Raw genomic sequence first — 25,061 nt, forward strand, 5'->3', positions numbered from 1 at the left:
GGCCCAAGTTGAATATCATACAATTTCCTTCGTACAAAAATCGCATTTGGTAATTGACGAAAAGCAGAGTAAGAGCACAAAACGTCCCGCAGTGCCGTTCTCTCAACTATAATTGGGCTTAAATCAAAAGTGTATTAAAAAGAAGAAAGAAACAGCTAAAAAACATTAACAACTCCAGCAGGTGATGAGTTTATGCAGGCAAATATGAAAAACGAGTCCGTAAATAGCTGCCACTGAATGCGCTAGGAAGAAGCTACCTATCGCTCCTATAGAAAAAAAATATAATTGAAATAACTGACAAATATCAAATATAATTTTTTTTTTCGGTATACCCCTTATTCTTGATAGCAAAATAGCTTCTCTGTTGTAATATTGTAAGAGTTATTCTTATAAATATATATTAATTATTTTTTATTGAAAAGCTTCAAAGCGTTTTTAAGGGGTTTGTTATTGAAGACGGAAAGTTGTTGTTGTTGTTGTCCTAAAGCAGCCCGGAGGTGCAAAGGGCCTTCACAAGCTCGCGCCACGCCTTCCTATATTCAGCTCGCCTTCTGGCCTCGCCCCAGCTCGTCGGGTTGAGCTGGGGCGATCGTAGCTCTCATAGGACAGACCGTTGCCAAGAGTGTACAGGACGCCCGGAGCCACGGCTTCCGTCCGTCGGTTTCCACGCGAAAGCTATGGTAGCATTATTCGTTTCGAATACCTACGAAGACGGAAAGTAATTCCTAGAAATTTTCCCTCTTTGGGAAATATTTTTGCTAAGATTTTTCGGTTACCTATAGATTATTGTTTTCATTATTTATGTGTACCATAGCTTACCTGACATTATGACTCGACTATGACTGTCCATCACAGGTTTACCTACTTCGAGTCACGGCATTCGCTCCACATTTTATTGTTAGTTGTCGATAACTACATATTTTTCTGACCGCAATCATATTTTATCACGAATAATAGTGTTACCTACTCTTTCACCTGATAACAAAATACTAGGATCTTCGTTGACGGTCCATTATCTTACATTTGGGTAATATTATGACCTGAATACTGACTGTTTACTTCTATTGTAGTCGAGTCATGCGTTCTGGCTAAGTTTAGCCATGGAAGACAAGAAATCAATACGAGGACTGGTGTTGCAGATGTGCATTATTGAGTTATAAAGCGATCGATAATGTCCACTTACAACCTACTTAATCTATATAAAGAGTTGATTGTGTTTACGGTTTCCACTCATACATAGCTGTCAAGGTAATAGGCTCTAACACTGAGATCACACACTCCATCGTAGAGTCCAGTTCACAAACATAACAAGATCGTTTCCATTACACTCTTCTTGTATATTTAGTTCGACTCGACTCGCTACTCGCTCGACTATCTTCTAAAGAACTCGCTTGCTCGGGGCAAATCAAAGCCCCCCTCCACGTCTGTCTGTCTATATGTTCGCAATATACTCAAAAACGACTGAACGGATTTTCATGCGGTTTTTACGTATCAATAAAGTGATTTTTAACCAACTTCAAGATTTCAAAAGGAGGAGGTTCTCATTTCAGTTGTATGTTTTTTTTAAATGTTTGTTACTTCATAACTCCGTCATTTCTGAACAGATTTAGAAAATTATTTTTTTGATTGAATTTATACATACAGATTGGTCCCGTTTTTGTCAAAACTCAGTTCTGATGATGGGATCCATGAGGAATCGAGGGAACTCTTCAAATGTGAAAATATAATAATATTTTGTATTTTCAACAACAAATCAAGCTTTTACATTTAAAAAAGTGACTTTTGATGAAGTGGAACTGCTGATGCTGATCAGAATGGAACTCTTCAAAGACGCATAGTTCCCACTTGGCGATTTGTCGCCCTCGTTATGTTTGTTAGGCAAATTTAGGTTTTCAAGACACATTTTTGTCAAGCTCGAGATCTGATGGTAGAATCTATGAGGAATCGAGGAAACTCCTCAAATGTTAAAGGCATACATATAGTGATATTTGTATTTTCCTTAACAAATCAAGCATTTACATTTAAAAGAAGTGACATTGGTTGCAGTGCAACTGCTGATGATGATCAGAATGGACCTCTTCAATAACGCATAGTTCACGTTTGGCGGTTTGTCCTCTTCTCTGTGTTTGTTAAGCAAATTAGATTTTCAAGTCTTTTTGACAAGTTCGAGTTCTGACGATGGGGTCCATGAGGAATCTCAGTCTCAATAGTTTTTTGTCAAGTTCTTAAATTCGTCCCGTTCTGCTTTCGTCAACATCTTCTTTGGGCATGTAATTTACATGCCGCATGTTCGATGTAATGTAAGTCTATGTCGTTTTCAGACTCACTTGATATTTATTTCGTTTATATAAATTCGTTGATGGTCCTTTTCGGTTTTTGACAAGTTCTTAATTCATCTCATTCTGCATTCGTCACTTTCACTGGTAGTCTTTGTCATCTTTGGTCATATTTTGAAGCGGGTAAAGCTGGGTGTTTAAGAAAACACCCAGACGCTTTCAAATAAAAATATTTAATTTAGGTAAAAGAACTGCCCAGCGATGGGCGTAGTAAAAGTCCGTTAATTTAAATTTAGCTTGTCTGGTTCCGAGGCAGGGCGGTACACTCCCCTGTCGCGCTAGCTGGTCGCGCCGCTGGACGGCCCCGGGTGGTTGGGGAACGATGGGGAAGTGCCGTGGATAGCTAGTGCAGTTGTGGACGAAGGCCTCTGCGTCCCTCGGTACTCTGCGTCCGGCCGGAAACAAGAAACCACGCCGCCGAGTGTTTTCTAGTCCGGAACTTGCACCCTGGAATTTGGAACGCTCGGAGTGAACCCCAATGATGACTCGGGGGCAGAATGCAGCTGGTGGGTGTTCATTACCAGAATGGAGTTACAAGGCAGGTGTTCAACAAAGTGGCTAGAACATTAATTTGAATACTGTTAAAAACACTAATATTTATCTAATAGTATAGAGTACTAAGCTCTGTTAAGCGGAAGATTAAGGTAACAAGTTGGGCCAAATGTATGGGCAGCTATATTGTAACGGGATTTTACCGTTACGCCGTAGCGTTGCACAAGCGATAACTCGGCAAATAACATAAATTGCAAAACCCTAAGCATGTAATAAAACATAATTAACACTATTTAAAGCGTATTAGCACTATAAGAAAGTACACTCTTAAAACGTTTCAACACTTACCCTTTACTCGGGGTTACAAGACGGGAACTTAAATACGTTTTTATTAATAACTTGTAATAAACAATTTACTGTTTCTTTTTAATGTTATATATTTTATCGCGTAATTTAAAGGATAATTAGGCCCGTCCGGCGCGTGTGAAGACACGGCGCGATGCGCGTGATGGCAGCCGGCACGGGTCCGTTCCCTAAGACGAACGGGAACAGAGTGAGACGGCCGGTGCGCTGGCGCGGTAAAACTGCTCACGCTGTTGTTTGGCCGAGCGTAAAGTTGCGCATTGAACAGATTATTTTTTTTTATTTATATCCTAATGTCTAATAAACTACTCCTATTTTAATTATAGTAAAGTTACAATTTGTCGTTTGTCATTTGGGAGCCATAAACAAGAAACTTCACGTCTTTATTTCCTGATACATACATTTCAGAACTAGATTGTGAAATACATATATATTTCGGCAATCTCGGAAACAGCCCTAATGATTTCGAACGAGGTTAATAGATAATGTGTCCAACAAAGAAATATATAAATTCCAAAAGAGGCCGAATAAGAAAAATACCAACTTAGAATAATACCAAAAACGACAGGACAATTAACCAGTGAGTCTAAAAACAAGATAGACTAACATCGAACATGCCCAAAGAAGATGTTCACGAATAACGAAATGAGCTGCAATTAGAAATAAACAAACAACAAATATTTACTAATTATGATATGAACGACCCACGAAAGTGACAAATGAAGAATGGGTGACGAAAGCAGAACGGGACGAATTTAATAACTCGAGAAAAAACGACTGTGACGAGCCAAGACAATACCGAATTGAGGGAACTCTTCAAATGTTAAAGGCATATATAGTGATCTTAGCATTTTCATCAACAAATCAAGCATTACACACTGACGTCACGGTCAACTCACCTACTTTATATATTTCTATCCTTGTGTTTAAAAATAACTTGTATCTATATTTTTCTAATAATAATCTAGTGCTTTATTTCATGCCTACACTGAAATAATTTATTCGAATAACCTATTGCGGGTATCTTACCAGTCAACCATAGGGCAAATCTGAAATGTGCCAAAGTGGGTGCAGTGACAAAAATAAAACAGTTTACCTCCTTTTCTACATAATTAGGCGTAGGACGCTGTCTTTTTAATTTCATTGTATGAAATCCAAAATTAACCATAATCTTTCTTTCACCGGTCTCCCTTATTGAAGTTGTTTTTTTTTTCTTTCTTTCGTTTCGGAAAACGTTGGATTTTTTAACAGTGGCTTCTCAAATTATTACATCGAAGTTTATAAACTAAATAAGGAGTTCAAGAAAATAAGAAAGTATGAAAAGAAAAAGAAAACACCTAAAGCTTAGTCAAAATTTAAAACGAAAATTTTCTTTTTTATATTAAATTGTGACTCGTTTTACAAAGGCAAATATCGTGAGAGTTAGAATGGCGGCTGTACCTAAATAAAAATGAATTAAAAGCATACCATACTTTTGCGGGTGGCGGGTGTACTTCTTTTTGATGATAACTTTATGTACCGTGAGGTACAATTTTTTTTAACGGAGGTACTAAATAGTACAAATTAGGTACTAAAATATGGTATGGTTTTCATTTAATTTTATTTACCCCGCCATTCTGACTCTCACCAAATATCATAAAAAAATCTCACGGAATGTATTTAGATTATATTTGCGAGGCAGTCTCCACGCAAGACCTTACCAGATTGGCTCGATAGAAAAAAAAAAAACACGAAAACATGTCTAATTATCATTTACTTTCACACAATAGCAATATAATTTTAGTATAAAATAGATAGTGACATAGCCGAGAGATTTGACGAGCAACATTTTAAACAAAAGTACCTATACTTTCGGAGTTACAACGTTAAAACCCGATCGATCGCCAAATCTTCAAGCTTCGCTCGGCGGCGGCGCCCCATATCTGTATATCTTATGTTCTTTTTAATTTCCTGGCTTTACCTCCCCTCTCAACGAAAATTTTCGAATAAATTTCTCTTTTTATTAAAAAGACTCAGTGAAGATACGCCCTTTTGTTAATATAGTTTTAGTATGTTGCTTTTTCGTAACATAAAGATATGGATTAATCTTCCAATATTTATGCCGGTTTTTATATATATAAAAAAGTATTTAAACTATAGCTTTTCCGATTATCCTAGGTATCTTTATTCAGAACAGCTGGACTAGTTAGACTTTAAGAATGAAATAATTTCCAACGCTAGATTTGTTTACAAAGCTGAAAAATTAAATACACATATTTATCAGTTGGTAAATAAAGTATAACGTGAAGTGATATGTGAAGCGGAGAAAAGGGTTGATTTTCAGTAAGTTTGTTTTGCGTCACGCTTACAATGAGATTGGTTGCCCCACTCCCGCTGCTGCGGCTGCGGTCGGTTCAGTAGCACTCGCAGCGCCGCGCGCTTCACTCGCTACACGTGCGCAAGCGCACCGTCCCTCAGTGAAAGTCGCGCGCATGTTCTACGTTTTCGTGTGCCAACATCTTCGTCTAGTTATTGTTTGTTGGTTGCGCCAGTGCAGCGGGGAAAGGAGGTCGAAACTTGTCCGCAACTCGTAAGAACACCGTGTTTTGCGATCCCGGTATCCATGTGGCAATGTTATTTCAATCACTCATTTATTCTTTAATTTTCAGAATTCATACCTAATCCGTCTATAGTTACATGTTTAGGTGTGCCTAAACACTTCTCAGAAATAACGGTAATTATAAGTGGACCAAAACTATCTCAGAATATATCGTTAATTTGCATTTAATGTGAAATAAAAAATACATTTAAAACATTTAAAAAAACATTTTGGGTGTGTAATTAATTAATAATATTATTTGCATGGGTATTGTTGCAAACTATATATGTATGTACATTTTGCTAATGCCCGATAGTAGATTTAATTACGAAGAATATTATTTTTTTAAGTTCTTGTATCCTTACCAAAAATATAGTTTATAGGAAAGCTAATAAAGTCAGTGATAAGAAATTAAATATGAGTACATGAACATTACGAAAACTTTAATCCCGCTGAGCCTTATTTGTGTTAAATTCATTATAATATTAAATTACTAATTAGTCCTTTTATAGTTACCAAAAACTGATTGTCTCCGAGAAAGATTAAATGTTATACAAGAGTAAAATGGTCTTTGTTAAGTTATATAAAATAAGAGTATTATGATGTCGTTTAGAAAGTTCTATTACATTCCTCAAACGTAAAAGTTCCAAGTAAATTTTACCGTCCTTAATTCCGTAAAGTTCGACTGGTCTAACATCTGGTAGGCACGTTTCATTCTTATTAGGTGTACATAATATAGGTAATTGTTCTGTTGCGCACAAAAGAGGGTTCCATTAAGTACCTGGCTAAATATTGTTGGTATAATTAAAGTTAAGTTGAGTACCTACGTAGACACTTCTTAAATCGACCTCGGTTATACGTCTGAAATAATTGTCTTAATTAATACCTACCTATTTGAAATGTTTAATTGATAAATTATTTAAATAATTCGTTCCAAAAAATTGAGAGGAGAGTTTGATTTCCTATTTCTCTATCAATTCACTCCGTTTTATCTAATGTATAACAATGGTAGTCCTGGTTGTACGCTGCTCTGGCTAGATTTATCTTTTTCTACTAACTAAATAATCCCCATTACTTAGAAATGTTTAGACTCCTTGAGACCAATATGAAATATTTATACACTTCTTCCTCGCGCTTAACTAAATATGTGTATCTACAATTGGACATAGATCTGTGTACAGTCAAGTGTAAAAATATGGGTGCACACATCTTACTCAAAAATATGTCTTATCTCGGCGAATTAAGAACTATGGGACATTTGCGTAAGTTATATGCAACCATATTTTTACACTTGACTGTACCTGTATAGTATTTATCGAAAGATTCCAAACGACTTAGCGTTACTCGTAAACGCTTGTCAATTCTAACAAGCCCTTGATAATCGTTTGTTCTTATCCATCATTTTGACATTAGTAAGGGACAAAATACAACATAAGTTTGCTAAGTTTTATGTATAAGGGGGAAATATTTGTTACAGAGACTAAATAAATGGTTCTATCTTAAATAAAGCTAATGTTAGAAAAGCTGATGTAGTAGTGGCAATACACATAGTGACCCAGGTATTGCGGTGTACTCGTAACAAATAAATTCTATTAAAGTGGCCATGCGTGCCAAAACGATTGGATTTTATCGATAACAGGCTGAGTTTCCGATAAGTGATAAAGCTGTAAAATCAGATCGGGATTGAGCAGTTTATCTTATCAACTCGCAATCATAAATAATTGTTACCTTAAAATACTGAATCACATGTTGTGTTCCAAAAACCGACAGAGAAATAATGCAGTAGGTATTATATTGAAGAAATCGCATCTAATCTTATAGACTGCGGCTCAGGTTTGTGCTAATCTGGCTTGTGCTTTGTAATTAGATGCTCACAGGTTCTGGCCCGCGGCCCACCTTTGTACGTCGATACACGTCATACTTTGGGAATATCATTTAAAGTTGTCATTGACTCATTAAATAATATCATTGTACAGTGGAAACTGGATAAGTGGAATCGCAAGGGACCGGCTATTTAGTTCCGCTTATCCAGGTTTTCCGTTTATCCAGTTTTTCACTTAACCAGGTTCAAATAAAACGTTTTTTCACTTACAAAGGCTCTCGCTAACAGAGGTTGTGGATGCTAGTAATGTCGCTTATAGAGGTCACGTATAGTATGGTCAAATAAAAGATCAAGACTTAAATAATCATCTTTCATTAAATATATATTTATGTAGATATGTAATAACAAAAAATAGGTATGTAATCCTGACTTTAAAAAACAATACTGTATAAAATATCCACAGTACTCGTATACAAAAATAACATCTGTCCTTTGTTATGAAGGAACTTATATTTAAACAGATTCCCACTTTCATAATTTTTAATGTTGTCTGTTATATTTGTAATTTATCCCGAAGAGATAAACACTTGATTTTGAGCTTAGGCATTGCTTATCTAACAGCACGGCACCGCTCCATGGCTAAAAGAACCAAACTGAATGATGTATGATCTCATACAAAATATGTAGGTACTTAAAACATGAACCATAAGGTTAACGAAACAAACTACCCTCCTTGTGGCGGTTTATTAAAAATACAAATTTTTTAACGCCGAGCTATTCCATTCATAGAGGTTTCTGAGACAGCTGCTTCAAGTTACAGAGGTAAAAATAAGAAATTTTGGAATAAATGGATCCCCGAAAGGTCCCGGAATTCCACTTATAGAGGTAATGCGTTGCCTAGGGACTGGAACCGAGAACTTGGGTCCACTTAAAGAGGTTTTCCACTAACCCAGGTTCCACTTATCCAGTTTCCACTGTACAACGATTTTTGCAATGTTCGTGAAGTTGAATATGGGAGCGATGTTAACAGGGTCAATTTTGAAATAAGTTTTTTTTGCTGGCTGTAATTCCAAATACCCTCCAATGAGCGATCGTATTGCTATGGGTATATTTCACAGAAAACTTGTTTGGTTTGTTTGTGGTATATTTTAATTTTCGGTGAAGGAAAACATCGTGAGGAAACCTGCATACATCTGCGAAGAAATTCAAAGGTGTATGTGAAGTCCCCAATCCGCATTGGGCTAGCGTGGGGACTATAGCCCGAGCCCTCTCGCGCATGAGAGGAGGCCTGTGCCCAGCAGTGGGACGTATATAGGCTGAATTATTATTATTATTATATTTTCATTTAAATGTTTTAACTAATAAAAAATGTACTGATGATCCTTAAGGATGTATCGTTTGTGATAAAATAGAAATTTCAAACCCTTAAGACGGCGAAATCTACTGCTATTGCGCGTTTCCCGCGTCCAGTTGGCTCGGCAAAAAAATCATACGTTTGGATCATACCTTTAAGTAGATAATTATTTAGAGAATCGCTGTACTCATTTATTAAAAAATTGTGCATTATTTATTAAAATCAGGAAAGCCTTTTTGTGGTTGTCCGCGCGGGACTGTTTTTGTTATGACTCAAAGATACCTCCCTAAATCTGGTTTGTTTATTAATCAACCATTACCATTTTAATTAACGACACAATAGTACATTACTTGAGCTTCGATCTCCAGCAGTAGTGGTAGGGAATGACGGTATATTTGATCGAAGAACAGTTAATTTTCTTGAACGACGTATTTTGGCACGGTCACTACGACATTTGTATAGAAAAATATATAATAAATATATAGACCAGAAACAATTCCTGGGCTTCAAAGTCACAAAATATAACAGAGAGGTCACGAGAACATTTAAATGTGGCAGTAAAACTGTTTAAAAATATCTTAAAGATATGGGCATCGGCAAACCTTCAAGTTAAGCCAACCATCTCCGTAAATAAGATAAATAACTCTGAAAACGCGGGTACGTCATTTGGCCAAAAAAAATAACAGGTATTTTTGTATAATGTGATTTATGGGGGACTATATTATGTCACTAAAAATGGAAATTCATGACTAAGTAACTATTATTAATATTTTGAGAATACCAATGATCCAACGGAAAATAATGTGAAGTAAATATATCTAGCACACGACTTTTCCTAAAAAAGTTTTCCTAAGTGAGATAAGATTGTATGTAAAAAAATGGAAGTAAAAAAAATGGCAACTTTTGTGTGTTTCGAACACACAAAAGTCGATGGTGTTAAAGAAAAAATCTTGCATTGGAGTAAACTTTATCTTGCATTTAACGTTACGAATGTTACGATACCTTCATTATTAATTTATAAAATTAACGATTCTCATGTGTCATTCTCATAACTTAATTCATTGGAATAGTTATCGGACCAGTTAAATAGTAATAATGGTCACGTCTGAAAATATCGATATGGGCCAATTTCTTTCTTTTGACGATAACCCATTGATTATAATATTCTTTAGATGTAAGACGTTGTTACTGCTTCTTTGTCCAATGCAATTGATTTAATGAGCTTCACATCTTCTTTGTCCTGCGTACGTAAGTGTATTTGTCGTTGAAACAATTAATCGGTATTCCGCTCGCAACTTCTTGCTACTAGCAAGCTGGTTAACTATGCGCCTTAATAAAATAGTATTTTACACCGTGCGTTGTTTTGTTTTTGTCACTGTATTTTCGTCCGTATTTCAAAATTGGCTGAAGTTGATTGAATACCATAACTTTATATATGATATCCATGTAGGTACTTACCTACATTTTAAGGTAAATAATATGTAATATGTATGTGAATGCACAGCATTTTTAAGGGCGAATATCCGTTTTATTGTGGTGCTTGTTTATAATTTTTCTAAATATCTAAACAAATAATGCTGGCGTATCAACACAATCAACTGGTGCTTACTTTCATCGTTATGATAAAGATGACGGAATAAATCTAACGGAGAAAACATGTTCTTGAATCTTCAAAGGTTTACTGAAATAACTACATTAGAATGTTTATCATGAGAATCGTGTACTCGCAATTTGCGTGTTCTAATCAAAACGCGCCTATGTATGGATGTTGGATGCTAAGAAAATATTATTCTGTATCCTAATGTATTTTTGATAACAATTTAAACACAAAGTAACTTCTGTACAATTTCGTATTTAAAATATACGTTTAAAATATCATTACGACTTAGTGTTGCACTGTCATTGAAGTCTTCTTGTTGCGTGTCGACATTTCTGAATGGCTCGTACAGATCTAGGTTTTGCCTTCTCTGAAATAGTTAAGGGGGTTTTAGCTGTGTTCGTAGCAACGAGCGTTACAGATCGCTTACAAAACATTGCATATAAAATTGAATGAAGATCTAACGTGTATTTTGATGTTAAATGCCCGTTTTTATACAGCTAATGCTAACAATTACAAATGCAAAAGCTCTCAATTATAAATTGTTTACGCCAGTAAAACTCCAGTGTACTTCTGGCAGAAGTCTGCTTGAAAACAATCTTCGATCTCCGTAAACATAACGAGATTGAGTGTTTGTGTCTAAAATTTAGACACAAACATTATTTAGACTCTAAATTAAGACACAATTTAACTACTTGCCAACATTGTTTCGTTATATTAATCGTTTGTAAATCATAGTTTAGCATAAAAGTGATGGACAAGACCCATTTCAATAAAAAATAACTTTTAATGTCAATTTCGGTTTTTACCACTTTTCCATAGAAACAATAAACGATTTTAAGTTAAATCGGCCAAGTACGGGTCGATCTCGCAAAGGAAGGGTTCCGTCCGTACCATTATCTATAAAAACGGTCACCCATCCAAGTACTGACCCCGCCCGACGTTGCTTAACTTCGGTGACTGGATGAGAACCTCGAGATTGGAAAGACATATTTATTTTATTCTGTTTTTAGTATTTGTTGTTATAGCGACAACAGAAATACATAATCTGTATAAATTTCAACTGGCTAACTATCACAATTCATGAGATACAGCCTGGTGACAAACGGACGGACAGCGGAGTAATAGGGTCCCGTTTGACCCTTTGGGTACGGAACCCTAAAAAGAAACGCAACCGTGACGAAAATATGTAGTATGCCAAATAATCACAAATAATTCGTAGAATAACCATCTGCGTTTGTTTTGCGGTTTTTTGAACTAAATTGATTTTTTGTTCCTGCTGCATACATTTTTTTCGAAAAAATATCATAACTCGCACTCTTTATGCCAAATTGTCCCAAATTTAAAAATTACCATAACAATGCTATTTGAGCCGAATATCAGCCCACAATGCGGCGTGTAGTTCCCAGGTCGTATATCGCAGGTCGGATACAAAATATAAGTCTTCACGTACCTAGTAATTCAGGTGGCTGGTAAAGTAGCTGTGCGGAAGTTGTATCTTATACTGGAAATAAGATAGCTTAGTTCCACTAAAAACAACTAGGAATAAATTTAATAAATCCAGAAAATTCATGACATTTTATTTTTTGATACAAAATTTGAACACGTGGTTAATATTTTATATACCGTACGTTGATATTTAAAAACTGGCATTGCATCTATTCGGGTGGTAACAACCAACTAAGGGGAAGTGAGATTTTTTATTCCCAGTTGTCCTCCGCGGTTGTGACTGGCGATATTGCTCAGAGTTGTTGCAAGTGGTACAACAGGTGCCTTTTTTCCCTCCGAGTACGTACCTATACTTACAGGTGGGGACAAATAGGAATGGACTATTTATTCGGATTATATTTTTACACCCAAAAAGTAATTAAAACGTGTAGATAAAATAGCTATTTACCTGACAGAAATAGCGAATAAAGTTGTTGTTGGAAGATTGTGATAATGAAGGGTCGGATGTCGGGCCCTCTCTCGCTGTAGGTTAATCTCCTCGATGACATTGAGAGGTCGCGGACGCTGGTTACGCCTGCACCGGCTGACTGACACATACGAATGTTGCCTTTACTTACTATGTTATATTTTTTATAATTACGACTACTTTGGCTTTCTCAACATGTCTGAATTAAAGATATTCTGTCATGTTCAAGCAATAAGCACCACGTTGACTTACCACAATAAGTTCCAATTTGCTTGAAAATAGTGCATATATTGAAGAACACCCTGTTATTGGAACAAAACTACGAAAAAAAAAACGTAAATACAATAATAAATTGTATCGAATATTTCCAGCACTCTCCCTACGATATCAGCAAGAAAACAATTTAAAAGAATATAATAATATTTTAATACAACACTTATATTAAACTACCCTAGCTACTCGCAATTAAAGAAAATCGTTAAAAGTATAATATTTTTTACAGTACATATGGTGCTACTTTATAGCACTAGTGCGAAAACGAGCATATTACGTTACTGTGTCGAACATTTAAAGGGCCATATGTACTGTAACGTTGTACGATACATGTGCGAATAGGTAATTCGCAACTCCATGTCGATTTTTTTAATTTATTTATTGAATAAACAACAATTTACAGTCTAGAATTTAATACAAGACCCATCGTAGGCAAAATCTTGAGGAGGTTTGTGTGCCGATGGGGAGTTCAGAGAACAATACATATATTAATGTCTTATGTCTAATTAAAAAAAAAGAAATACATTGTAGGATTCTTATGTACCTGAAATGCTAAACGTTTAGATTTCAATAAGTGCATTTTAATAACTTTTTTTATATGTTTACCATTTAAGTACTTTACACGAACATCTTCTGGCAAATCGTTTAATATTTTAGGTAATATATATGTATACAGCCTAGTGCCATATATGTTATTATATTTGGGTTTACAATATTTGTTTTGTCTCTGTAGATTTCTTAGTTTTGTACATCTTTTGTTTACTTTTTTCTTAGTTTTGTACATCTTTTGTTTACTTTTAGTTTAGTAACATAGTGATATTCTTCAGTTATTTAGTATAGCTAGTTTACACTTATTTTTTTAACTTCGCTCCCTTCGGTTGTGTTTTAATTTATCGCCACTCGTTTCAAATTTCCTATTTTTCGCACTTGTATCGTAATGTACTATTAATACAGTTGCTCAAAAAGTGCTATTGTGCGTGCGGAAAGTTGGATTTCGCGAACTAGTGCTTTTTACTTTTCGGCGTGTTCCATTTGATGACTACTTATTGATGAGTGTTAATGATAGTTTCCTTTAAAAGTCGTAATCAACATAAAAACTTACTGTTAATGTAAAAATAATAAATTTAAGCATATTTCATATATTATTACTTACCTCTTCATCATTATAACAAGTTTATTTTTTAATATTGAATATTGAAAAACGTTTCTTAATAAGTTGTCTGAATGGAACGGAATAGCTGCCGAAACGCCTGTCAAAGCAGAGGCGTTATTTCTCACCGCAAGAATGTTTTAAGTTTCCTAAGGCAACATTCGATATTGTTTTACGATACACAAATAATCGTAAATAATGATACTTAGGTAATAATAGTATATTTTATATTTACAATTGGGTACTTGACACTTGTTGAATATTATAACAAAATTTAGTTAAATGGATAGAAAATGAGCCATCCATTATAAAAAAGTGGATTCAAAAAAATATATTGAGATTATAAATAAATCCAAGGCTCCGAAATCTCAAAAATAAATAAATATTGTCTTTTAATAATAGAAAATGTATGACAACTATACACATAAACGCAATATAACAGGGTCAAAATGGCAATTTCCTTGATCTTCCATACATTTAGGACAGACTTATATGATGTGACGTCACATCACCTTATCATTTTGTTAGAGGCGTTTCAATCGTCGAGTGCGAGCGTTAGACTTTAAGTCTCATTTCTGATCTTTGTGTTGCTTAAATGCCATGAGTCCTATATAAACATTTGATCCTCAGGAAAATCAAGATCATTTGACATTATTTACAAAAAACAGTCAAGTAGCCAATTGTTTGTCTTATAGTACATGCATAAAAAAAGTACTTGTTGTTTTTCTTATTTTTTCGCAACTGTATTAAAAAACGTCGTTCGCTACACGTGCGGAAATGTCATTCTTCACTCGTCCCGAGTCTTGCTACTTATGACATACTTTCGACTAGCATCGAAATGTACTATTGCAGATTAGGTAATTACCTGGTAGGTAATTTCAAGAACAGTCGATCATTAATTTTTCTTGATTTTTTCAACAAGTTGTAACTATTGGATTTTTTAAAGAAAGTACAAGTACGGTAGAAGTACTAGTGCTCGACGCTGCACTACTACTCGACATGGGCACTTTATGTCAAAGTGACAAGGATTAAGTTCGAATACAGAAAAATCTTCGTTGTTCAAATTTAACCTATATTTCCATGAAATAAAGTGCCCATGTCGGTGACTAGTGCAGCGTTGAGCACTAGTACAGTCGAGTTCATAAATATGTATACATTTCTTAACCTTAATCCATTGCAATAAGGTGAAAATATGTATACATATTTATGAACTTGACTGTACTTCTACCTTATGCCTGCATTTGTTTATTGTACTTAATTGATTAAGTTTGGCATTTCTGATTGAATTAAGTTGAACGCGTATACCTTTATGGAGGGAGAGTAACCCGAGTGATGCGTAATAGGTAAGCAAATAAGAAACCATTCAACGGAGCTGAAACCTTACACAATCCCCGAGGGGTACTTATTATCTACGCGGTTTGGATTGCATCTGATATCCTTCTGAGACTTTTGGTTAAATCTTGCGTCATATCATATTCTGTATCTACAAAATATAATACGAGTATATGCAGATTGTGTTAATGTACCTACCCACTGAAATGTTACAATGTGCATTATGATCAGGTTGTAAGGTTGGTTCTGTATAAAAATACACGTCTAGCTTGTTAGTTCAAGCCCTTTCAATACCGATTTTGCACGTTAGCAAGCTATACAATTCGGACAGACTTTCCCACGTAATTGTGTAAGTTTTTTATTCGTAACTTCTAGTATTACACCATACTTGAAAGAAAAAAAATACAGTTGATTCTGAATAATTGGCGTACTAAACAACAATTGAAGATTTCGTTAAATTAGAGGGGGCCTATAAAAGGCATTCTCCAATTGGGCGGTAGGAGGTTAGTTAAATACCTACGTGAATTTATTTTATCCTAACCGGTACCATTTCTATAGCCACGCGCTGACACATAACGAATTATTTAATTAGTTTACATGTAAACACCTTATTGAATCATTATTAAATAGCGCTTGGCCACTGTGATCCTGACCTGGATAATGTCGTGTTAGTTACGAATTATAAATATTACAAACGAGTATGCGCATCAAAAATGCTTACGAATTCTTAGATATTGTGCTTAGCATTTGCACATTTGGCATCGTATTAGCTACCTATGAAGCCTGTAACTTAGTAGTATTTAGCGTGTTGATTTGTTTTATGATGCGTAATGCAGGTTCATCGACAATATTCTAAATTGGGTTGTGACCTTGCTGCCTCAGACGACTGCTTGAACGTAATTTTGATTGCGTAGCAAACATCTACTACATTATCTTAAAAAAATATTTATATTTTTTCAAGTTAAGTTTAGTGGACTTAAGTAGAAGGCACTGGTTTTCTTTGAGAAACAAAATGTAATCTGACAAATAGTAAAAATAGATAAAAACAGGATAGAAAACCATAGACAAAATAAATAAAAAAAGGTAAAATTATATAAAAGGTTGTGCAGTCTTGCTCATTAAGTGTCAAGATTAAACATTGTACTTATAGTGCTTCTTATCGCATGGTTACTCTAAACTGTTACTACTACAACAATCGGGATACTTGCAGGTACTCTGACCTAACCAGTTCATTACGATGCGTCCTCTTTGACAGCCTCAACCCAAGTGAACGAGCCTGTCCAAAATTTACCGTGTCCCCACCACTTGCTAAAACTACCGTGTTGCCAACAGTATAATGTTATTTTCCCAACCACCCCTGTATTAATCGGGGTAACATAATAATGTTGTCATAGTATAATTATTATTTAACTGCTATCTTAAATGTAAACATAAATAAATCATGACATTCTGGATGTTTGATGATTCCTATTTCATATTTTAGGTTTCCTAATTCTAACATTCCACTACTTTGCACAGTCACTGTTTTAACTATATGGCTTGCTTAGTTTATAATATTTCTAAAAATAAACAAAACGCAATCGAACCATTTAGCAAAGCATAAAACGAAATCCATTTATGCGCGAAGGTGGCAACTTTCCCCGCATAACAGTCGGGTTGCGCGTGCGCCGCCGGCCGCATACTATCTATGCAATTACGAAAGCTACACCACCTGCTTAGGCATACTCGTAGCGCCGATACTGCTTTACTCGATTTAGACCACAATCAATAGTGTTTTTACTCCTACGAAGAGGCAATACGATACCAGAAACACATTCCACAAATAATGACTGCATAATTATCCTGCCAAGAAACTGAATCATATCTAATCAACATCTTTCCACACAAAGTGCATAGGAACGAATACTTGTTCGCTTCGAAAATAAGAACAAAAGATTTATATTATTTTAACTCACTTATTTATGATTTTGCGTAATAATCCTAATGATGAGTTGATTACGGTGCTTCAACTTAACCTTAGGAACAAGCAGGTTTATTTTTGGACTTAAATGCAGCTTTCGTACAGTTTATAGCACAATTGAATGAGGTAACCAATAGAACTCTCATCGCATTTTCTACGTAGTTCTCAGTTAACAAGTATTAGTTATCTATACGACATCTATACCTTGAAAAGTAGCAAATCAAAATCGATTTTATTTAATACTAGTCCTCGATGCACTGATTCCAAATTTCTAAATATAAATGATGATATAGTTGAACATGTTGAGGTTCATAATTTAATTAGCTGAGCTTATTTTTCTTTGAGAAACGGGAAGAAATAAAAATTGAACGACTTAAGGCGGTTTACTACATTCTCATTGAATCTAAATTCTAAAATTGCGTTACAGTATACAATTGTGAGGTAAACGTTATCAATATAATACTTGAACAGAGTTTTGAAAATTGCAACAAGAAGAAAAGACCCTAAAAAAGTTTGGGCCTAAATTCACATTTGTCCAACACGCAGCAAGCTACCTGCCAGTTGATCTTGTCCAAGCGCAGATGTACATAGATGTAGTGTAGGAACGTCCGGCCGGAAACAAGCGGGCTGTCAATCACGTGTCGCGTTCATTCAGCCCAATTCCCTGAGGTTGGAGTTGCAGGTTACTGTCCCGGCAGCATTCCCACACTATTGTCCTTAAATCTTCTTGTTTTCCTGCAGACCAGACGGACATCTTTGAGTTCGACGTCCATTAGTTTGTTCTCTTTCAGGATGTCTCTACAGAATGTATTATATCGCGGTGCCACATACATAATAAATTCTGCTAGTAAGTGTAAGCTAGTCTCCACCTTACCACAGTGTGGACAGGAGGCATCTTTCCTAATTTCCAATATCTTAAGATGTCTGTTAAAGAGTGTTATTACCAGTCCCGTCAGTAGTCTCAGACTGCTCTTACCTAGTTTCATAAGATACCTGGTTTTCCTGTGATCGTCGTTTCGACTGTCTGCATCCAGTCTTTTCTTCCTAATCTCTGTGCTTCCATTTCTTTTACCTCGTCTATGACTCCCTTCGTGACATTTGGTGACGTAGATAGAGCCGGTTCCGGACACATATATTCCGTCTTCGCCCCCATGCTCGCCAACTCGTCCGATCTTTCATTTTCTGTCACTCCCTGGTGTCCTGGTACCCACGCCACCGTGATACTTCGTTGCTTGCCTATCGAGTTAAGCTCCTCTCGACATTCTCTCACGAGAGAGGAGGTGATCGATATTTTCTTTAGTACTTTCAGTGCTGCCTAGCTATATGTACCTATATATTACAACAGCGCCCTCTTGCTGCACACGCTCTGATGCTGGTCTCTCAAAGAGAGTTTGCAGCAAGAGGACGCTGTCCAAGTGCAAGTTAAAAGGCTTTTATTATAGGCAAATGATATTATTCTATCTGTGAATGACATTTTAATTAGTATTCTAAAAGTGACCAATTTTAGTATTATAATAAAGACTTTTTTTTAAATGAGGTTTAGTTCTAAAATATTATTATAATAGTGACGTGTATCTATTGTAAAATCATTATTTCTGTTGTAAACTCTTGAATTCTCAATGCAATACAATTCATTTACTATATGTAAATTCAATTAATAAACTGTTTTTTTAAACAAATTTCTTTTCGAAATATATTCAAATTTCGTACTTTTCCGAAAAACAAAGCAATCTTGTTTGACCTCTATAAGTCTATACTCATATCACGAGTATTTTAATTAGGCATTAAAAGACTCATGTGACCCTATTATATATTAAACTCACTTTCGTGTCATAAAACCACTTTCGTATTTTAACGCCTGTCATTGTGTAGCAGTCACATAAACTACGATTTGTACACTACTTTCAATCGTAGCGGTAAGTATACCGATTTGGTGTCTCTTATGCCATAATTTTATACCAGTAGTTAATAAAATGGCAGGAAAATGTCTAGCTTTTACCGTATTTATCTTATTTGGCTTAAAATTTTCATTTTCCGCTCAAGTGCAATGAAAAACATACACGGACGATATAAAAATTAAAGTAAAATCTACTCATAAATCCTCTGGTATGCGAGCATTCGATTTACTCTTGTTAACAAGTTTGGCCATATTGTCCCATTGCACAATACCTGCTAGAGATATGTCCGTTAAAGAATCCTAATGTAAAAAATATGTTTGTTCCCTGTAAAGTGAGTCATTTATCATGTGAAATAACATGCATGGAAATCACGAATAATTCATTTTATTGAAATAGACTGATAAATTAAAACCGTATAATTGTAAGTGACATAGTAAATTTGTAGGTACCGTTACGGTTTAATATACCCATTCATTTGCTGCCATTAGCGTTAACTAGTTAACGCATTGTCGGTAAAGTGAGACTATTTGTCAGCCAGACAATGCCGCGGAATGCTACTTCGCTTTACTATCTATTTATTGTTACGTACTTACAGGTCTAATCTGATTACCTACGGCTGATATTTAAATATTGTACCTATATTAGTACATTCAATTCAATTAGCTAAAGTAACTATGTCTAAGTATTTTTTATCTACTGTATTACATATGTCGGGGTGACACAAAGATTGCTGTTTTAGGGATTTTACTACACTCAAGACGAATTTAAGAACATATACTATACATATCCATATAACTCATATCCACATTCGTACCTGAAACTTGAAACCATTACCTACATCCCTTTTTGGGCAGTCATGTAATAAAATTAGAAGTCGACTTATAATCATTTTTCGGGGTTCAAACGACGTGATATATTTCTTAATTAGGGTTAGGTTAACATGTACCTACCGTTTCATTTTTTTTAATTTAACATCACAGTTGTGGATCCACCGCCGTTTCTCATAATATTTGGTACAAAAATGTAAATGTAAAAATATTATTGCGTACATAAAGTGAGTGAATGGTTGACTGGTAGTAATGCCTTAAGGCGTTAAGTCTGCCGAAGCATTTCATACTTTGGCAACACTTAAGCTACTGTCAACGCTTACCAAGTTATCTTGCTTAATGCTGCTACAGTAGAAACGCTTATAGTCTAAATAGTAGATGCAATTTTCAAAATTATATATTAGCTACAAGGAATTAATTATTTCGCGCGAGGTACTTACATAGTACGATGCCTAACAAACCATTCGAAACTACCTCAAATGCCTAGTTTATATACACAGGAATATTAGGTAACATTCCCTTTTAGTCTATTTCATCCATACCTTATACTTTGAAGTCCCTAATACTAATTCACAATTGCCAATGTCACATTTGTCACATGTATGCCAGGACCAAAACGTTATTATTATTATTATAGTGGTAACATACTGCAGTATTATATGGAACGTTATCTTGAAAATGGTGTAGTAGTAACAGACATGCAGTTTAAATAAAACTGTGTTTGAAAGCTTTTGGAGTGCACTTATATCGAGCATGATGAGTGGAAGTGAGCCCACGCTGACAGAGCCGCCCGTACCGCTGGCGCTGGCTCGGCTGCAGGGCCGGCCGGGGCGCGCACCGCGCGGTCTTCGATCGCACCGCCCCAGCCTGCCTCTCGCCAGCCTGCAGGAGTCCATAGACGAGACTCCGCGGCGCTTTAGCGACGAACCTTTCGCGCCTGATACAGATGATGACGAAGCATTTTCCGATATGATACTCGCTGACCCGCCAAGAACGGCGGCTAACGGTCGGCGAGCTTCTGACGCAGCATTCGCTGAACGATATAGACAGCTGAGCGATTTCGACGGCCCTCCGCCTGATCCCCCCCGTCGGGCTTCATTGTCAGTGTCCGTAGGGGCAGAGGGGTTTAGTGACAAAGGTCGCCGTCGATCCTGGGCGGCACGCCTGCAACTGGAGCGTAAGAAGAGACGAAAATCAGGAGGAGGGAACGATACTGACGAGGAAAGTGACACCCCTGTATACATACGGCAAAAAAGGCCATCTTGGTGGAATGTATTCGTGCCTGATAACATCAAAAACAGGTTAGTAAATACATTATTGTGCGCTGTTATTGTTTCAAAACCTCTGTCAGGCTCTAGGGTCACTATTGATAATGATCATACACCTAAACCCCATCCTACCATATCAGTCAAAAACTGAACATTTTCGACTAAGTGCCATCTTTATATTCAACATCCAACCGTGCTTTTTCACGCTTATGTATAGATATATTATAAAACCAAGGGATTCAGATCGAAGGTCATTCTCGCCAGGCATCCCCTTAAAATGTGTACCTAGTGTACCTACCTTGAAGATCTCATTATGTGTGTATATTTTTGTTTGTATTAAGAGGAAAGGGGTCGGCCGCTTCTCCATACAAACGTAGTCCTCATTTTCCTCTCTGGATATTGACATTATGGAAAATATTTTTACATAATTTGATGTATATTAAAAATAGCTATGCCCTTACGTTTGAATTTTTTTTTGTGTTTTTGATTATTGTAAAAATTAGGAGGGAATAATAGTTTTCATACAAAATTTGAAATGCTCCTAACTCTTAATAATTAAAAATCCGATAAAAATCAAACGTAGGAGGAGGGGGGGGGGGGGGGGCATGGCCGTGGTCGATATACAACGAATTGCGTCAAAATATTTTCAGTAATGTTAGTATCCAAAGAGGAAAATGAGGACTACGTTTTTATGACAATGTGATTTCACGTAGGTCGTCCACTTTCGTCTTAATGAAAATTGTGTATTGCTATTGAGAAATAAATATATCTGAATCTATCTACCTCAAGGTACACGTATGAGTTATTAACTAAATATTATGCCGATTGTCCCATTGTATTATTTTGCATTGATTACACAATGGGCTAAATCGAACTGTAACAATCACTATAAGCGACAGTCACAATAAATTATTTTATTTCCACTTTACAATTAAATTAGCCAATCAGTAAATAGGCGAACACTAGAATAGTAAGGTGTGTAGTCTTGAAAATATGCTATTATACCTAAACAGGATGTAATAGAAAGAAAATAAAAGTTTTAATAAAATAGTTCACCAGGTCTATGCCTAGTTGATTTCCTTGACCTAATGGAGCACGATTGTTCATATTCTGCGTTTGCTCTAGTAGCATTAGTTACTTTCAGGGTCACGTAACCCCACTAGTAAATACTTAAATATTGCGAGAGATTTCTTCGTTAAAAACTATGATATATATTTGATGATTCATCGTTCGATTTTAAAGTAAGTTAACACGTAAAGCGTGAAAAAACCGAGACGAGCGATTTGCATCTGGTTCGTGCTAACCTCTCAGCGGGCCGTTTCTTGATTTTTAGGGTTCCGTAGTCAACTATCGTTGCGCCATGTCCCTCTGTCTGTCCGTCCACGGCTTTGCTCCGTGATCGTTAGTGCTAGAAGGCTGCAAATTGGCCTGGGCACATAAATCATGCATGGCGACACAAAAAAAATTAGGGTACGTCCCATACAAATTGTTTTCTTTTTTAATTTTTTTTTCGCTTTAAGCCAATGGTGTGGGGTATCTATGGATAGGTCTTCCAAAACGATTAACAACCATTATTTGATAAATTGAATACGTTCGAAAATAATCGCTGCGAAAGAAAAAAAAAGCGGCCAAGTGCGAGTCGGACTCGCGCATGAAGGGTTCCGTACAATTTAAGACGTATTAAAAAAAAATCTTCTTACTAGATCTTGTTCAACATTTTACCACTTTGGAAGTGTCTCTCGCGGAAACTATTCAGTTTAGAAAAAAATGATATTAGGAATCTAAATATCATTTTTGAAGACCTATCCATAGATACCCCACACGTATGGGTTTGATGAAAAAAGATTTTTTGAGTTTCAGTTCTAAGTATGGGGAACCCCCAAAATTTATTGTTTTTTTTCTATTTTTGTGTGAAAATCTTAATGCGGTTCATAGAATACATCCACTTACTAAGTTTGAACAGTACAGCTCTTATAGTTTCGGAAAAAAGTGGCTGTGACAGAATCGGACAGACAGACGGACATGACGAATCTATAAGGGTTCCGTTTTTTGCCATTTGGCTACGGAACCCTAAAAATGTGCCATAGGTGCGAAAATTATGAAAAAAAAAGTAAAAAAAGGTTAATTAATACTTTCATTGAAAACTATAGCGAACATGATCGGTCCAGTCGTTTTTGAGTTATTGCAAAAAGTTTTCTCTTCTTAGTAAAAAGACGTACAAAGCGCTGCAAAGGTACTCGGTTATGCTTTTTAAGCACGAAGTATCATGTAATGTACTCGTACATGATACTTACTAATAGCCTCCGTATAGCCTATTATGACAGAATGATAACTACGGAACGCTACACTGAGCATGGCCCGACATGCTTTTGGCCGATTTTTATTATAAAAAAACTAGAAAACATTGTGCAGACTAAGAACTAGTCAATTTTTGCCTTCTTGAAATTTGCGCGGAACTTGTGCCGCAAATTATATTATAACATTTATAACGTACGTAATTACAAAATGAGTCGATTTCCAGGCCACAATAGGCAACCAAGTTTAGTAAGCGTCGGTAACGTGCATGTAACACTTCTGGAGTTGCAGGCGCCTATAGCCTGCGGTAACTGCTTACCATCAGGCGGGTCGTATGCTTGTTTGCCACCGTCGTGGTGTAAAAAAGTTTCAGATCGCTCGTTTTGCTTACCGTGATGACCTGATGACAACCAGCTCACGGGATATACTCGTATGTAACATAAATCTTTCAAAATATGATGCTTTTGTTCTTTATTGCCATTGATCTGTACCCCTTGTGTAAATTTAATCGACATCATAACGTGACGAACGCGTTTGCGTTAAGTGTCATTTTGTATAGGATTTTGAGTTTCCAAAACGTCCCGCTTGGCGCGCTCTTTCTAAATCACATACAAAATGAGACTAAACGCAAACGCCGTACGTCACGTTTCGAAATCTAATTTATTTACACTAGGGGTACTGAACGAATCTTGTTTTTTTAATAGTCCTATTTTGTTACGGAGTTATAATTCAGAGTCGTGATTTTGAATTCGCGGTTTACGTAAGTGTTTATTTCTTGCCGCGTAGGCCAGATAGGTACATGTTTGCAAGAGAGTGTGTGTGTACTGTATTGTGTACCTACGTGACAAATTTATGATTTTAGTCATCTTGATAAATTAGTAACCGACGCTATCTAGATTTACGTGGGCATTATGTTATCTTTGTACAAGTATACAGTTTGTGTTCTTGAAACATGACTTGTACAAATATTTATGCCCGCCATGCCGCATTTTCGCCCTGTTATATTTATATTATATTATATGAATTAAAATATGACTTTGTTTTCTATCCATTTTCAGGTTAAGAGTAGGTATGTTTTAAAACTATTTGTACTGTAACATCTCTCTTTATCAACCTTTGGGCAAATACGACTTAGACGACTCGTACCACAACTCCAACGTGAAAAGGTTTGCAACGTCTACATAAAAAAAAATTAGGTTCACGTTGTATAGTACAGCCATTTGTCACTGGATTTGGAGCGGCCAGTTATTGTGTATTAGCGAATTTTCTTGTATTTATATTTGCAAATATGTATGAATACACAACAAATAATTAATGCATTTCAAATCAAAGTTATAGCATAGCACACGTTATCGCTTTAAGCAGCTGCTGATATCGCAAATCAATTTAGATTTAATCGCATTGTTTGTATGTTAGGTCTTTTATAGTTTTTTTTTAGACTTCTTCCCTCGAAGCCCTAAGATGCTATGGTAAAATATAAAGCATGACCAGCAATATATGATCACGCGCCATATTGCGGAATTTCATTAGAACTACATTTTTCATACGAAACTGAACTGTCACCCTATACATAAGAACAACAGCGCCCTCTTGACAATGAT

At 35.9% G+C, this 25,061-nt stretch overlaps 1 protein-coding gene and 1 long non-coding RNA gene across 24 annotated transcripts in view; one reads left to right on the plus strand and one right to left on the minus strand.

Annotated features, from left to right (window-relative positions):
- LOC133519967 (TLD domain-containing protein 2) overlaps positions 1 to 25,061 on the plus strand; it is a 184,824-nt gene that overhangs the window by 73,864 nt on the left and 85,899 nt on the right. For 6 of the 23 annotated variants that reach the window (XM_061854183.1, XM_061854251.1, XM_061854243.1 and 3 more), the window contains exons 1-2: positions 5,627 to 5,760; positions 20,535 to 21,198. The exons of 9 other annotated variants lie outside the window; for them this stretch is intronic. In XM_061854183.1, coding sequence (XP_061710167.1) covers positions 20,651 to 21,198 — 548 coding nt within the window. In that variant the 5' untranslated portion in view covers positions 5,627 to 5,760; positions 20,535 to 20,650. Of the gene's footprint in view, positions 1 to 5,626; positions 5,761 to 20,534; positions 21,199 to 25,061 lie in introns of those variants that run through there. 8 more of the 23 variants (XM_061854259.1, XM_061854192.1, XM_061854395.1 and 5 more) reach the window with 2 other exon arrangements.
- LOC133520262 (uncharacterized) lies at positions 1,978 to 5,441 on the minus strand. The gene is made up of 2 exons (XR_009799737.1): positions 3,177 to 5,441; positions 1,978 to 2,894 (listed from the first exon to the last, which is right to left on the minus strand). It is a non-coding gene; the product is annotated as an uncharacterized LOC133520262 (long non-coding RNA).

This window comes from Cydia pomonella, chromosome 1, assembly GCF_033807575.1.
Source record: "Cydia pomonella isolate Wapato2018A chromosome 1, ilCydPomo1, whole genome shotgun sequence".
In the NCBI taxonomy this organism is placed as follows: domain Eukaryota; kingdom Metazoa; phylum Arthropoda; class Insecta; order Lepidoptera; family Tortricidae; genus Cydia; species Cydia pomonella.